This window comes from Oncorhynchus keta, chromosome 28, assembly GCF_023373465.1.
Source record: "Oncorhynchus keta strain PuntledgeMale-10-30-2019 chromosome 28, Oket_V2, whole genome shotgun sequence".
Lineage (NCBI taxonomy): Eukaryota > Metazoa > Chordata > Actinopteri > Salmoniformes > Salmonidae > Oncorhynchus > Oncorhynchus keta.
Genome location: NC_068448.1, coordinates 31,640,838 through 31,655,982, shown reverse-complemented (window position 1 = coordinate 31,655,982; position 15,145 = coordinate 31,640,838). Strand labels below are relative to the sequence as shown.

At 40.6% G+C, this 15,145-nt stretch overlaps 2 protein-coding genes across 3 annotated transcripts; both read left to right on the top strand.

Annotated features, from left to right (window-relative positions):
* The first annotated feature begins 7,584 nt into the window (after nucleotides 1-7,584).
* Nucleotides 7,585-8,795, top strand: LOC118361020 (DNA-binding protein inhibitor ID-1-like). The gene is made up of 2 exons (XM_035740715.2): nucleotides 7,585-8,079; nucleotides 8,228-8,795. The coding sequence occupies exons 1-2, from the start codon at nucleotides 7,735-7,737 to the stop codon at nucleotides 8,261-8,263; spliced, it is 381 nt and encodes a 126-aa protein (XP_035596608.1). The 5' UTR covers nucleotides 7,585-7,734; the 3' UTR covers nucleotides 8,264-8,795.
* A 2,118-nt stretch (nucleotides 8,796-10,913) lies between these two features.
* On the top strand, nucleotides 10,914-14,587 carry mrgbp (MRG/MORF4L binding protein). 2 transcript variants are annotated; one of them, XM_035740714.2, is made up of 6 exons: nucleotides 10,914-11,111; nucleotides 11,729-11,850; nucleotides 11,980-12,061; nucleotides 12,151-12,225; nucleotides 12,379-12,534; nucleotides 13,330-13,479. In XM_035740714.2, the coding sequence occupies exons 1-5, from the start codon at nucleotides 10,952-10,954 to the stop codon at nucleotides 12,486-12,488; spliced, it is 549 nt and encodes a 182-aa protein (XP_035596607.1). In that variant the 5' UTR covers nucleotides 10,914-10,951; the 3' UTR covers nucleotides 12,489-12,534; nucleotides 13,330-13,479. The 2 variants fall into 2 exon arrangements, with proteins under 2 accessions (XP_035596607.1, XP_035596605.1); XM_035740712.2 differs by lacking the exon at nucleotides 12,379-12,534 and having other exon boundaries at nucleotides 10,925-11,111; nucleotides 13,330-14,587.
* The last annotated feature ends 558 nt before the right edge of the window (nucleotides 14,588-15,145 follow it).

Below are 15,145 nucleotides of genomic sequence, written 5' to 3'. Positions count from 1 at the left end.
GTAACATACGAAAACAAGACGAACTATGCAAGATTTATGCAAAACTAACTGTACAAGAGATTTCTCTACAAGAGAAACGTTAAAGTTTGTGTAAATGTGAAAGGAATGTTGGAGAATATAACACAATAGATCTGGTAAAAGACAATACGAAGAAGAAAACAACCGTTCTTTTGTATTTTTTTTGTACCATCATCTTTGAAATGCAAGAGAAAGGCCATAATGTATTATTCCAGCTCAGTTGCAATAGCAGAAGTGTATGTGCAAAGTATTAGACTGATCCAATGAACCATTGCATTTATGTTCAAAATGTTGTATCGAGACTGCCCAAATGTCCCTAATTTGTTTATTAATAACTTTTCATGTTCAAAATTGTGCACTCTCCTCAAACAATAGTATGATATTCTTTCACTTTAATAGCTACTGTAAAATGGACAGTGCAGTTAGATTAACAAGAATTTAAGCTTTCTAATAGTATCAGATATGTCTATGTCCTGGGAAATGTTATTGTTACTTACAACCTTATGCTAATAGCGTTAGCCTACGTTAGCTGAACCATCATGTGGAAGGGACACCGATCCCGAAGAAGTTTTAAACTACACTATGTTTAGAGCATGAGCGGTTGTGGGTAGATGTGGTTGTTTTGAGATCAAAGGGAGAGCTGCATGTAGCCACGTGTGCACATTTGTTCGTATTCTTCACTAGTTAGTGAGTTATTAGCCCAGTTTTAGCTAATTTCTAATCAAAAATGGGTGAGTGAGTGCTTCATACAAGAGCACAAAATGTGTGCATTTCTGGACATCTTTGAAAAGCAAGTCAGGTAAAAAGCTTTTTTTTTGTCCTTGAGGGGCAGTGTTGTATTTTGAGATGGTCTTGATGAAGCTATGTAGCCAATAGGCAGAGGGTAGAATAATCTGTCTGATTCAATAGGGCATTTATTTTGCATTTTATTTTGTACAGTGGGTTCTTGCATCAAACAACACAACATTTTCAGTCACTTCCTTGTCTGAAGGACAAGTGGATAAACAGGTTAATGTCAAGCCTTGCATGTTTTTTTCAAAAGTGTCTTGGAATGTAGGCCTACAGTGAACACCACACATTCGCTGCTCCTATAGGCTAGATGACAGAACAGCTATTTCCATGTAAACATGTTATGGGATGCATTTTTCTTCATTGTTGTTGATGGTAGACCACTCACATTACGATTACGAAATAGCCAAAGTAGCCTACTTGGCCACTGTTGAAAATGTAACTTAAAGCGGGCACAGCCTCAGTGCTCATAGTAACTGTACGCCAGAAGTTGCACAGAATTCACAATGTTCAACTTTGCGCTAAGCAGACTTGACATTTGCTCAGTCAGAGTAACATGCTAAAACCGAAGTGAGTAATGCCAGCATGTTAATGCTGTCTCCACCAAGTCCAGGTTCCCAGGGCCTCAGTTTGGCCATGGGTGAGGCTCAAGGCCCCACCTCCTCGGAACTCTCAGCACACCTGCTCACAAGAGATGTTATCAGTCAAGAAGGAATGGTGAGAAAAGGAAAACCACAGATGTAGCTTTCAGCTAAATGGGACATGCCTCAAAATGCATCTTTATGCCTAACAGCTCTGTCACAGCTGTTTACTGACATGTTGATATACTGTACACAGAGGTTAAACTGTGGTAACGTCACAGCTGGGGTTGAACTTTGACCAAGTGAGAAAGTCAGACATGCACAATAAATAATATGCAGATATGATTAGCAAGCATGAGATTAGTCTGGCTGACACGAGCTCTCAATGTCACAGCTTGCTGGGCAGTCAAGTGGGTCACGCGTCAGCAAGGCTAGCATTAGGAATAAAGGATTTTCCCCAAGGTCAGTCTAATATACAATACACTGAGTATACCAAAAATTAGGAACACCTTCCTAATATTGAGTTGCACCCCCCTACCCCCCATTTGCCCTCAGAACAGCCTCAATTCGTCGGGCATGGACTCAATAAGGTGTTGACAGGATTCCACTGGCCCATGTTGACTCCAATGCTTCCCACAGTTTTGCCAAGTTGGCTGGATGTCCTTTGGGTGGTGGACCAGTCTTGATACACACGGGAAACTGTTGAGCATGAAAACCATGTCTCAATTGTCTCAGGGCTTAGAAATCCTCCCATTCATCTACACTGATTGAAGTAGATTTAAAAAGTTACATCAATAAGGGATCATAGCTTTCAATTGGATTCACCACCTGGTCAGTCTATGTCATTGACAAAAGCAGGTCTCCTCAATGTTTTGTACAATCAGTGGATAAACTGTGCATTCGGAAAGTATTCAGACCCCTTGACTTTTTCCACATTTTGTTAGGTTACAGCCTTATTCTAAAATTGATTAAATAGTTTTCCCCCCTCAACAATCTACACACAATACCCTATAACAGGTTTTTTGACATTTTTGCAAATGTGTTAAAAATAAAAAACGTAGATATGACATCTACATACAGTGCCTTGCGAAAGTATTCGGCCCCCTTGAACTTTGCGCCCTTTTGCCACATTTCAGGCTTCAAACATAAAGATATAAAACTGTATTTTTTTGTGAAGAATCAACAACAAGTGGGACACAAACTTGAAGTGGAACGACATTTATTGGATATTTCAAACTTTTTTAACAAATCAAAAACTGAAAAATTGGGCGTGCAAAATTATTCAGCCCCCTTAAGTTAATACTTTGTAGCGCCACCTTTTGCTGCGATTACAGCTGTAAGTCGCTTGGTGTATGTCTCTATCAGTTTTGCACATCGAGAGACTGAATTTTTTCCCCATTCCTCCTTGCAAAACAGCTCGAGCTCAGTGAGGTTGGATGGCGTGAAAAGTGTTCATCATTTTTTATTATCAGAAAACACTCAAAATAAATTAACAAAACGAAAGCGAACAGTTCTGTCAGGTAACAGAGACTAAACAAAAAAATAACTCCCCACAAAACCCAAACAGAAAATCACAACTTATATATGATCCCCAATCAGAGACAAGGCTGCCTCTGATTGGGAACCACACTAGGCAAAATGGGAACCACACTAGGCAAAAACAACAAAGAAATAGAAAACATAGATTCTCCCACCCGAGTCACACCCTGACCTAACCAAACATAGAGAATAAACAAGGATCTCTAAGGTCAGGGCGTGACATCTACAATGTAGAAAATAGTAAAAATAAAGAAAAACCATTGAATGAGTGTGTCCAAACTTTGGACTGGTACTGTATATTGATATATATATATATTTGTTTTATTTTGTTTGTCACTTTAGCTCAGATATCATACTAGAAACTGCAAACATGTATCTCCACCCCATGGCAAAATTAGCAGAATTGCATGAAATAAGTCATAAAATAGCAACATTTTCTCTACGCCCCATGTCAATATGTGTAGAATTGCAAGATATTATCTCTAAAACTTCAATTTTCTCTCTTCGCTGTCAAGGGGTTTGTGGGTACGCAGTCCCACGAGCCACTGTGGTCGCTCATGATGATTTCAGATTTTTTTTTGTGGCTGCCATCAAAATTGTGTTATTAATGTTTTGTATTCTTAGTGTATATTACCGTATGACTTCATACTCACACTCATCCCCAGCAGCCCTACAGTATGTCACTCTGTACATCATACATCCGTGCCTGTACCCCCAGCACAGCACACCACAACAAGTCCCTCAGCACATAAGGATCCTTCTCACCCCCCTTCTCACCCCCTTCTCACCCCCCCAAAAAAAAAGATTTAGATGCAAGTGGCTGTTCCACTGGATGCCATAAGGTGTATGCACCAATTTGTAAGTCGCTCTGGATAAGAGCGTCTGCTAAATGACTTAAATGTTAAATGTAATAAGGAGCTAGATAAGTCTATGCAACAGGAAGGGCCTATTTCTACATTCCTACACCAGCAAAGCATCATCAATCTACAGTACACCTGTATTCAAAAACATATTGCCTTCCATTAGATTTATTGAAATTATGCTGAAATATGAACACAAACTAAGGCTGTGGACAAAAGCTATCACTGCAGTGAAAGTAATAGATGGGGCCAACACAAATGGCTGTGAATGGAGAAGGTGGCAACTGGCAAAACATTATTGGAATGTTCTTCCTCCTTATTTGGCTCCTGAGTGGCGCAGTGGTCTAAGGCACTGCATCTCAGTGCAAGAGGTGTCACTATAGTACATGGTTTGAATCATGGCTGTATTACATCTGGCTGTGATTGGGAGTCCCATAGTGCAGCGCACAATTGACCCAGCGTTGTCTAGATTTGGCTGGAGTAGGCCATCATTGTAAATAACAATTTTTTCTTCACTGACTTGCCTAGTTAAATAATGGTTACATTTTTTTTTTTATACCTGTTGCTTAAGGTGTCCGCATGCTATACAGTTCAGCTGGCACCTAGCTGAACTCGGCTAGCCAAACCGAACTAGTGTAACCCTTTAAAATACCTTGCTTGAAATAAGGAGAGAAAATGGCAGTAAAGTTTGTCCATTTTGAGAAGCCGTACCCAGTAATCACTTCCTCAAAATAGTCTGAATGAATCAAGAAATCTGTCATTAATTTGAAGTTTTTGCAGAGGAGATCTTTAGTAGTGCAATTTTACATCTAACTAAGATGTTTGGTGCAGCATTTCTCAGTGAAAAAATGTGCACGACAAAGAGTTGAATGACAACATAGACTTTACTGAAGAATCCCTACTGTTGAACAATCACTGACGAAGGGGCGCAGACTTCGGCTCTGAACTTCAGCTTGCCTCCAGAAAAACATTTGTGAGCCCAAACAGCCCAAAAAAAGTCCAAAACCTCACAAAATGTTGTCAGAATATATGCACAAACTCTTCTGAATTGTTTCGGCTGGGAAGCATGGTGGATGCTTTTAGCTTCTCTTGCTCTCTGTTTCCTGTCCACAGTGTGCAGCCGGGCGTTACTCCCTCAAAAAAAAAAAAAAAAAACGGAAATAAAGAGGTTGAGAGATCAAAAGTCCCCACATTTCCACCACTGACAATTCATATAATTCAACTAACAACCAACTGCTTCCAAACCACAGTGTGTCACAACAAATCTGGGAGGCTCCAACAACAGGGAAGTGAGAGAGAAGAGCGAGAAAACATTTTTACACCTCAATTAGTAGTAGCCAGTTGTAATGAATCACTACAGAAAGAACCTCCTCTCTGTCAGTTAAAATCAGGATCTAATCTGTATCACTTTTCTCTGCCCCCCCCCCCGCCTTGATGTGCAGTAAACAAGATTAAAAGGGCCCAGCTGTGTGGAGTTATTGTTGGTGTCAGTAGGAAGTGCTGATAGCTGTTGCAGCTGAACAAAAGCTGGATGAGAGAGCAGAGGGGCGCTCCAGACTCACTGGCCCCAGACAAGATTTCCCCCCACAATCCTTGCTCTGCACTCCCATTGTTTCAGACCACTGGCGCTCCCCATCCCCAACATGACCTGAGAAATAGGAAGGAGGAAGAACAGGATGTCACTCTCCTCAGGCACAGCTCTCTCTGCGTGCTGGTGATGAAGAAGAGTTTTACACAACTAGTATAAGCAAAAGCAGGGAATTTGTTTAAAAGAGGGTTGTCCAGGGGAGAAATCTTACATATTAATTACACTTCCATAATCAATTACACGCACATTATAAGGATGCAATGTTTGGTTAAAAAAAATATGTTTTGCATGTCATATTTTCACATGGTGAATTACCCATTCAAACTACACATTTTTTTTGCTAACAATTTTCTACGTTTTCACTTTGTATTTTAATGGCTTCTCTTGTTTGGTTCTATGTCTCCAAATGAATTGCAAGTTTGTTGCAAACAGCACAATATCCAAGTATTTGTTTTATTTTGTATCATGCCGACATCTCATTCTGGTGGACTCTACAGCCAGCCAGAGACAGTGAGGGACACTGAAATAGCATTATTGTAATTTGTTTTATATATGTGTGAAAGATACAATGTGCCTGGATACAACGTTTTACTTGAGGGATTTTATTAGACAAATTAAGGGGCGGACCTAACTGAAGGAATTCAGGAACTATCAATGCAAATTCAAAGCCTTCTGTCTTTTTTATTTCACTAGCCTTTGGAATTTGAGCAAGCTCGTGACAATGGCAGTTTGCAGGTGTGGGGCGGTAATCTCTTCAGAGTGGTTTAACTTGATAAATGAAAATGAATGCCGATCTTGGGCAGCCAGTTCTCAGGGTTTGCGCTGCGCAGGTGAATGGGGGAGTGCAAGCCCGTTGTTTGCGGTCTCCATGGACACCGCCCGCGCGGCGCCAGGTTGACAGCCGTCAGGGACTTCATGAATGGGTGACGTCATGGCACTGGCGCCTGCCAGTCTGCTTCGGCTTGTTTGGACAATCTGGGGAAGATTCAGTTCAGAGCAGAGCAATGCTATTTCAATGCCGCACTCACAGTGGGAACACGTGAAAGAATCTGTAAAATGATTCATTGGAAGACTAATTTAAGAGGAACAGGAGGGTTTAGGCTGAATGTGTGAAATATGCTATTTGTAAATTGAAAGAGATTTATTGCATAGGCTAAACTATGCGAATCCATGAGATTCGTCTTCTAATGAAATGCAAGTTTTAATAGATGTAAACTTTTTATCCTACAATTCAAGTCATAATTTGCATACAATACTACAAAATTGTAATTACTTCGCCACTATTGGCCTATTTATTGACTTACCTCCTTACTTCATTTGCACACACTGTATACAGATTTTTCTATTGTGTTATTGACTGCACGATTGTTTATTCTATGTGTAGCTCTGTGTTGTTTTTTTATCGCACTGCTTTGCTTTATCTTATCCAGGTCGCAGTTGTAAATGAGAATTTGTTCTCAACTGGCCTACCTGGTTAAATAAAAGTGAAATAAAATACAGATCAAGCAGCCAAATTAGTTGATTCCCTTGCATATATTGGATACGCTTTGTTGAACGGCCATATTGTGATGCAACTTTAGTTTATAATACATTTTTATATTATTAGGCACCATTTGATAAAACGTAATATTTCTACTTAAGCAAATAAAAAAATAAGCACTTTGGGGTAGGAAATTATTATGCACAGCTGGAATGAGCAGAATGCTTAGGTTGGCTACTCTATTTCATCGAGATTATAAATTAACTGGAATTGAAAAAATATAAAGAAATCACCAATTTAAAAAACTATATTGTTGTGACAGGTCTGGCCATTTACCGTATGATTGAGTTCAATCGGTCTACTCAGTTAAGGCTACAATTAAAAACCTATTCATCTAGTAATTGCAGCATTCTTCATGAATATGCCCCCCACCCATGTCTCCGGGCGGTCTCTACACCTGCAAAGTCCGCGGGCGACGGACAGCTGGGTTCCCACACAGGACACCATGAAAAAAAAGCACACATTTGTTTCCATTTGTAACACCATCATTTAGCAGATTGTAAAGATTGATAACACCCGACCTCTATTGGTAGAGAGAGGACTGGAAGCCCGCCCCTCTCTTGCAGCTGGGAGTTTCTCATTGGTTCAACCCTTCAAATGTTCTCGCTTTGGTCACTCCCCGAACCCTCTGGAAAGATAAATTCAGCCCGAGTTCACCTCCGCCACAAACTGTCAAGTAGGCTACAAACTTAACGCTTACGAGGATAATCACCTGAACTTTTCTAACAGAACTAGCGGGTATTTACCTATTCTTTGTTGTATATTGTAGCAGAAATATATACCCTATATTTTTGCTTTTCAAGGCGACAAAATAAGAAAATGAAAGTTGTCGGATCTACCTGCGCCCTGAAAAACACCGAGGATGTGGTCCGTTGTCTCTCGGAGCAGAGTATGACCATCTCCAAGTGCAAGATCCCACTGTTGGACGAGCAGATGAGTGTATTTCTGCAGGACATGAACAGCTGCTACAGCAAACTAAAGGAGCTGGTGCCCACTCTGCCAGCCAACAAGAAAGCCAGTAAGATGGAGATTCTGCAGCATGTCATCGATTATATCTGGGACCTGCAGGTCGAGCTGGACACACCGGGCAAGCAGCAGATCTCAGGTGCAACCCGCACTCCTCTGACAACCCTCAATGCAGAACTCGCCAGCATCTCTGTGGAGGTATGTGTACAAAACAATTGCACCAAATGTATTGTTGCCATAGGCCTGTTACATATTCAAGTGTAAAATGAAATCACTGCATATTTCTGTGCTAAAATCAAGTTGTGTCATAAAACTTACCATTATCCATTCCTCTTATTTTTCACAGAACGGATGCGCTGATGACAGAATTCTCTGCCGTTGATCAATGAAGCAACAGAACGAATCATTAGCAGAAATAACGATGTTGCCAGCCATGCATGACATGTCGTCGCATCGTATGTCTTACATCCAGCAGTGGAACGACGTTGAAGTCCATGATGTGCATAGATAGACATTCAGGAGTTGAAACTACGAAGTGTCAGGTCAGCGGCGCTGTCTCCAAGCAGTCACTGGTGTCCTGCTGTCACCAAGAGCGGTGCGCGCCATGAAGACAAGTGTGCTGGTCGACCTGAGGATGACAATCAACAACAATGCATCCTAACCCAACGAGTTCTTAGATGTTGATACATGTTGGACTTTATGTGAAAGAATCTTTCATTCCATGTTCGATTTCTATTTTCTGTATTTTGTTCAAGTCATACCTAGAAAATATGTATATATTTTTTGCAAAAAAAAAGTAAATTTCTCAGATTGAGCTATATTTGTATTGTATATTACAATGATGCAGATGTGATCCCAATATTGTTTTTATAACAATGTACTTATGGTGTTTTTATTAAAACAGATATGGTAGATGAGTGTTTCCTACTCCTTTTTCTTCATTCTTTAGTTTGAACCTTGTTTATTCACAACACACACGTTGATAGCTGTCGCCTACTACCTTGGTTTAACTTTTAGCAGCTATATTTCCACACAAAGCATCGTTTTAGCAGGCATGGACAATTCCAATGAGTTCAATCAACAGAACCATGTCTTTGGATCTACTAAGCAACCAAATCAAGACAACAGTATGTTGCTTAACATGCACTATGAAGGTGATGACAATGCATTGCATTGACACAAGTTGAATTTGTCGTGTTCAGTTTCCAGCAGGTATAAATGGTACAGCGAAAGGCTTACTTGCAAATTCCCTCAACAGTGCCGTACAAATATAAATAAAAGCACTCAAGTATGAGTAAAACATTTGTCATTCTGACAACTCTCTGCCATCTTGAATCGATGGATCTTTACTCTCACTAATTCAAGAGTATGACAACGTTAATGAGCTCACATGTATGCTTAATGTTACTTACACAGCTTATAACACTTGGATATTATCCAAACTATGATATCCAAACTATTCTAAAATTAATAAGTGAGCATTCAAAAATAATATATTCAGGTTTCCATAATATACCTACACCGTTGTGTACCTCTATAGGCCTACTTATAATAACTATAAAACTGCCTAATTGAAATAACCTACCAAGGCATTCAGCATAGCCCTCAAAAGTGGCTAATGAATATTAATGATATATACAAAATGGTTTAGATTATGAGAATTATTAATTTTCAACATCCAATATTATTTATGTTCTCATATTCAGTTATAACTTTAGCCTACTATTCACGATCTCTCTCTCTCTCTCACACACGCAGCGAGTCTCCTTTCTTGGCTGCGATCCCGGCCCATCTGCAGCCTGGCTCACGGATTACTGTTTGTTAATGTTTCAATCAGCTGTGCGCCGAGGAATGTGAGGCTATTTAACCTGAACTTCCCCAGGTGTGCGGCGGCGCCGCTCAGTCTGGGCCCGCCTGCCCTTTCCTGCCCTTGGCACGATGTTATCACATAAACACAATCCCACACTGACTCGGCTTTAAAACATTAGCGCCGCAGCTGTGCACACTGCACTGCAGGGGATTTAGAGCCGCGTTACATCTGGGAGTGGAAATAAATACAACTGTTGAATAGAGCCTACTATCTACCATAGATTTGTCCTGAGTCTCCTGAGCTATTTTAACGCGTGTTACTGACATCCACGAATGAGGCATGAACATGACAAACTGTGTTATTATAATGTACTGTGGTAAAAAGCTGAAACTGAAAAATAAACCGTATAAATGACTTGTATAATATCAATAGTAGGCATAGCCAATTACAAGTGAACCTTGTTTGTTAGTTTATGTAATGCCAACCATGAGACTGGAAATGAATGTTCATTTTACACTTGGCATATCTCTTTACTCTTTGTAGGCTATAATATTACCCTGTTGCATACGAACATAACTAAGACATATAGCCAATTATCAATCTAAAATAAAAAGCAATGTGGCATTAAAACAAAATCATTATACATTGTTCAATACATCTGACATGCAGCTCCTCTTTTCAATATTATTTTTTCTCTGTTCAATAGTAATTATATCATACGACCGTATTATGAATAGTCCTATTCAATAGTGTCTATTCCATTGTATTTAATTTTACTGCGCTGAATGAAGTCTGGTGAAGCAAGTTGACTCAAGGTCATATAGCGCTCTCTTGTGATGATACATGGTTCGTACAGGCAGCCCCTTATCTTCTTTCCATAGGCAATCATTGGGTAATAAAGTGAGTGATACAATGTATCGAGTCTAGACTGAACACAATGCAACATTGTAACCTTAAGCAGGGGCATGCGGCTACCCCAGAGCTCCAGACATGCCCTCTGTTCAGTTTGTGTGCACGAAGAGGGCCTCAAATATGGAATGCCCTGTCTAAATGTAGCCTGGTCACATATACACATTTTAGGCCTACTTTACCGAGGTTTGTGCACATGCAAAATAATACATTTAAAAATGATATTATTATAGCAAGCCTATCAAAGTATTGTATGTATTGTATCAAACATCTCTGGGTGAAAGCGCATCCCAGTTGGATAACCGTTTTGCCAGTGATAGGGGCGCTGTTCTCTGTCCTGCTGGCAGTTTTATGTTATTGAAAGAGAACAACAGCATGGGGGAAGCCGAGGTTGTTCCAGCCGACGAAAAACAGGCAGACTCGGGGATCAGTCACATCGAAGAATCGGTGGTATGGAGTCAAGAAGTCGAGGTGTGCCTGTTCCATGCAATGCTAGGTCACAAACCCGTAGGTAAGAATATAAAGTTAACTAGCTAACCGTATGGTAGCTTGCTAACTCAACGTTAGCTAACGAGCTGTGTGTTGGTCGTGTAGGCCTGAAAGCCCCAGGTTGTAGTGGAGACGTGACGCAGAAGACGAGACAAGAGCCACAATCACAACAAACCCCCAACAAGTTAGCTAGCCCGCTCATCCACAGCTAGCTATCTACTCATAGCCAGACAATGACACATCTCAATGAACTCACACAATAATTTACAATTTTAGCTTGCTAGCTAGCTAAACATCTGCATGTTCTTTCAAAGTGTGTTGGTCAAATGTATTCACTGAGATAGCGTTCGGTAGCAAGCCAATTGAACTTCCGGTCTGACATACACATCTGGAAATCATAACACAAACAGCTTCTCTTCCCAAAATCAATTGCTTTTCCTTTAATTAAAACATTTTGTTTTTTACCTGCCGTTAGCCTATCGTACTAGCTAAAGAAGAAGTAAACTAGCTATCTCTAGTTTTACTTTTGGCAAACATATTGGTCTTTGTTATGATCCATAACTAGATTTGAATGGTCTGACTATAGAATATTGAATCAGATTGTCAACCTACCACTTGGTCCGGAATTTTTTTCTGTAGGGGTAAATCGTCACTTTCACATGATCTGCATCCGGGATAAATTCAGCCAGAATATTGGGAGGCAAGTGTCATCAAAGGTGATCTGGGACCACCTGGGAACTATGTATGACATGTCAGCCTTGGTGAGTAAAGCATCATGATCTTTGTCTGGCATTTGTAATAGATTGTAATAGATTGACAGTCAGCTGTAATTTTTGTTTTTATGTAACACTGAACACTAATGATAAAGTCACACATTCTGTCCACTGCAGCATGAGTCTGAAATATTGCCGTTTCCCAACTCAGAGAAGAGCTTCAATCTTCCAGACGAGATTATTCAACAAGTAAAAGAAGGTAAAGTCTCTTTTTTCAGATACCACTATATTTACTAAAATGCTGAACTACTGGAAAGTCCATACTCTCTCTCTTTCTGCCTCAAACAGGTAAACTGGTATCCGAGGACGACGTGAAAGACGATTTCAAAGAAGAACGAGACCCCCCAGCCATGCATGAAGAAGGTTCTCTCTCATTCAGATACATTAGCTATGTTTCACCTCCTATGCCCCCCTCTTCCTCTCCTCTTTCTCTCTGACGTGAGTCCGTGCATCTCTTCTCCTTTGGCACAAAAAGCGACATCCCTCACCCTGGTCGTTTGTGTCTCGTTTTTAAAGGTCTGAGTCCCAGTATGGCTGCTGGCCAGGATTTTGAGAGGTATGGACAGAAGGACTCTTTCGATCTGTTCCAAAACTCCAGCTTGACCCCAGTACAGACCAGCTCATAACCAGAGGCTTCTTTACAGTGACCACCCGCCTAGTGCACAAAAAAATGTGCGTCTGTATTTTTCTCAGTTTCTCTTTTTCTCTCCTTTAAACTTTTTTTTTTGGTTTTGAAGACATTTTCAAGCATGGCATGTCAATTTTTGTTATAGTTCTATATTGTTTTGTTTTGATGGAATTTGATGACATAAGACAGAAGATATAATTGCATGTTTCAAATGGGTGGTGATGGGAATTGGAGGCTATGACTTGGTGCTCTTGAACCGGCCTTTTCTCTCTTCTATCATCATTCCTTTTCTTAAGACTATTTGAATGTCACCTGTCTGTTGAACTCTACTCTGGTCCTCTATCCACCACTGTGCCCCTGGTCTATTGTACATGATATCTTTATTGATGTACCCAGCAAACAGTACCACCTGACACTAGAATAACAACTGGTTTAATTTGAGTCCACCATACCCTACCACGTCACTGTAGTAGCTAGGGCCGGAACGATACCAGTATCGTGGCAAGGAAACAAAACACAAAGCGGATGTAACTTCTTTAGGAAAACAGCACTAAGCTATAGCACACAATTTTACATATAGCAGGTTTTTAAAGGGCCACAGAGTTTGTTTTTCTTCGTGTTTTCATTTTTGCCATGGGAAAAATATAGTGATACTGGTATTGTCCCGGCCCTAGTAGTAGCAGTCACTTGATGCCTTCCTCACTGACCTGAGAGAAGATTTCGGAACTTGGACTGAGTGATGCAGAATATTTTAAACTGTCAATCATTTGCAAAACCTCCCTCCCCTTACCTGAAAACTTCCCCTCATCTTCTCTTTCTCTCCTTCTTGTCTCTCTCAGGCAGCAACTCCTCAGTGAAGATGACAGAGAGGGTAGGCAGCAAAGACAAGGACAGAGAAAGAGACCGAGAGAAGGGTTCCGCTGAGGGCGGCCCGGGGAAGGAGGCAGCAGACAAGAGGAAGAGGAACCGTGCCACTGAGAAGGTGCTCAACTCCAGCAGCAACCCCTCCAGCCCCGGTGGAGCCAAGCGGAGAAGGACATAGGCCAAGCCACCAGGAGGCGCCCTCGAGATATCATCCACTGCAGAGAGCAGGAGACACCAGGGAGAGGAGGAGAGACCTGGGACTGGAGAGACTCATCTGTGAAGCCTGGAGGGAAGAGGAGGGAGAGAATGACAGGAGAGTGACATTTTAATAGTAATAGATTATAGAGCTACTTGGACAATGCTTAATTTGTGGACAGGTATCCAGGATACCTCATGAAGAACTTTTAAGCCCACAGAAGCTGCAATTTTAGTATGTTGTGTTTTCTCAGAACAACTAGAAAGATGTAGCATTCCCTGTTGCCACACAATCTCTGAAAGCCACACCGCAAAAGCAGTGTGATGACTACAACACTGAATCGTATCGGTCATGATGATCAATACACTCACAGCATCTGGTATATTTGGACCATCCCGTCCCACCAGTCCTCAGCTGTGCTGTGGATCAGAGGCCAGCATGACAGTTTACTAATATTGACACAATTCAAGCTGACGCATATCAATGCTTCTGCATTGATGTCAGAATAAGTGTAATGGTACTAGTGCTTGTGTTATGTGAAGTTCTCTTGTTTGGCCTCAGAGAAATGCTGGACTACTAAATCCCATCAATACACTGTATGTGACTGGCTGGACGCTTGCATTAATTCATTGTCATTTTTTTTAGTTCTGAACTCTTACAAGTGGTTATAAACAAATGTATAGAGCTACTCATGGTAGTGTACCTCATCCACCTCTTCCAGTGACTGCCAACCAGATGGTCATTGTGCCTCCTTATATCTGTATAAACTGTAGTTGCTAGTGGTGCAAAATGTTGGTAATTTTCCTTCTTTTTTCCCACAGTCATTATTTGATGTAATTTTGTCCTTGGGGATTATTAAATCAGCATGTTTTGGTAATTGCTCCAAATATTTTTTTTGTCTGTCTCAATGACTGACTTCTCAGAATCAAATAAAACAATGTGTAGCTGTAGTCTCCATCCATGTGAGATATGTTATTTTGTTTGTCTATTTATTTGACATGCTCCATTTTAAGGCATTAAATATGAGTTTGGACTAAGTTTGTGAATGGTTCGTTAATTCAACAGTGTACTCTCATGGAGTGTTATGATGTGTAGTATTTGTTGATTGATATCTCCCAAAAAGGATTTCCCTTAGTATGTCTTGTCTCTGAACTTCCTGGTGCTCACTCGGGAGGCATTTACTAAGCAACATGACTGTTTTTATGAAACAAGTATCTGTCAGAGTGATAGGCCACTGACTAAACACTTCTCTGTACCACACATGAGTCTTTGATACCCCATCACATTGCAGCAGAATATTTAAGTAGTTTATTTTTTTAGGACTCTAATTGTAGCGCGCCATACCATTGTAATGAATTCATACTAATTCAAAAAATATTTTACATGGCTAATAAGGAGTTACTTTACTAACAGTTTTTGAGTTTCCAATATGATATCTGGTATCACCCCCTCTCTTTCCCCTCGTGTTAGTTGTTCTCCCTGTCACATTTGTCATGTTTAATGTGTTCAATATCCATTCTTTCCTCTACTGCAGTCCATCCCATTCCAGGATGAGAAAGGAGAAAGTCCCATCAACATTGTGGTGATTGGCCATG

Bases quoted from the DNA above. Each gene is read 5' to 3' on its own strand.
- mrgbp (XM_035740712.2), top strand. From the start codon at position 10,952: ATGTTATTGAAAGAGAACAACAGCATGGGGGAAGCCGAGGTTGTTCCA. The intron at 11,112-11,728 runs GTAAGAATATAA...TTTTTTCTGTAG, and splicing joins GCTAGGTCACAAACCCGTAG to GGGTAAATCGTCACTTTCAC. The intron at 11,851-11,979 runs GTGAGTAAAGCA...TGTCCACTGCAG, and splicing joins TGTATGACATGTCAGCCTTG to CATGAGTCTGAAATATTGCC.
- LOC118361020 (XM_035740715.2), top strand. From the start codon at position 7,735: ATGAAAGTTGTCGGATCTACCTGCGCCCTGAAAAACACCGAGGATGTG. The intron at 8,080-8,227 runs GTATGTGTACAA...TATTTTTCACAG, and splicing joins TCGCCAGCATCTCTGTGGAG to AACGGATGCGCTGATGACAG.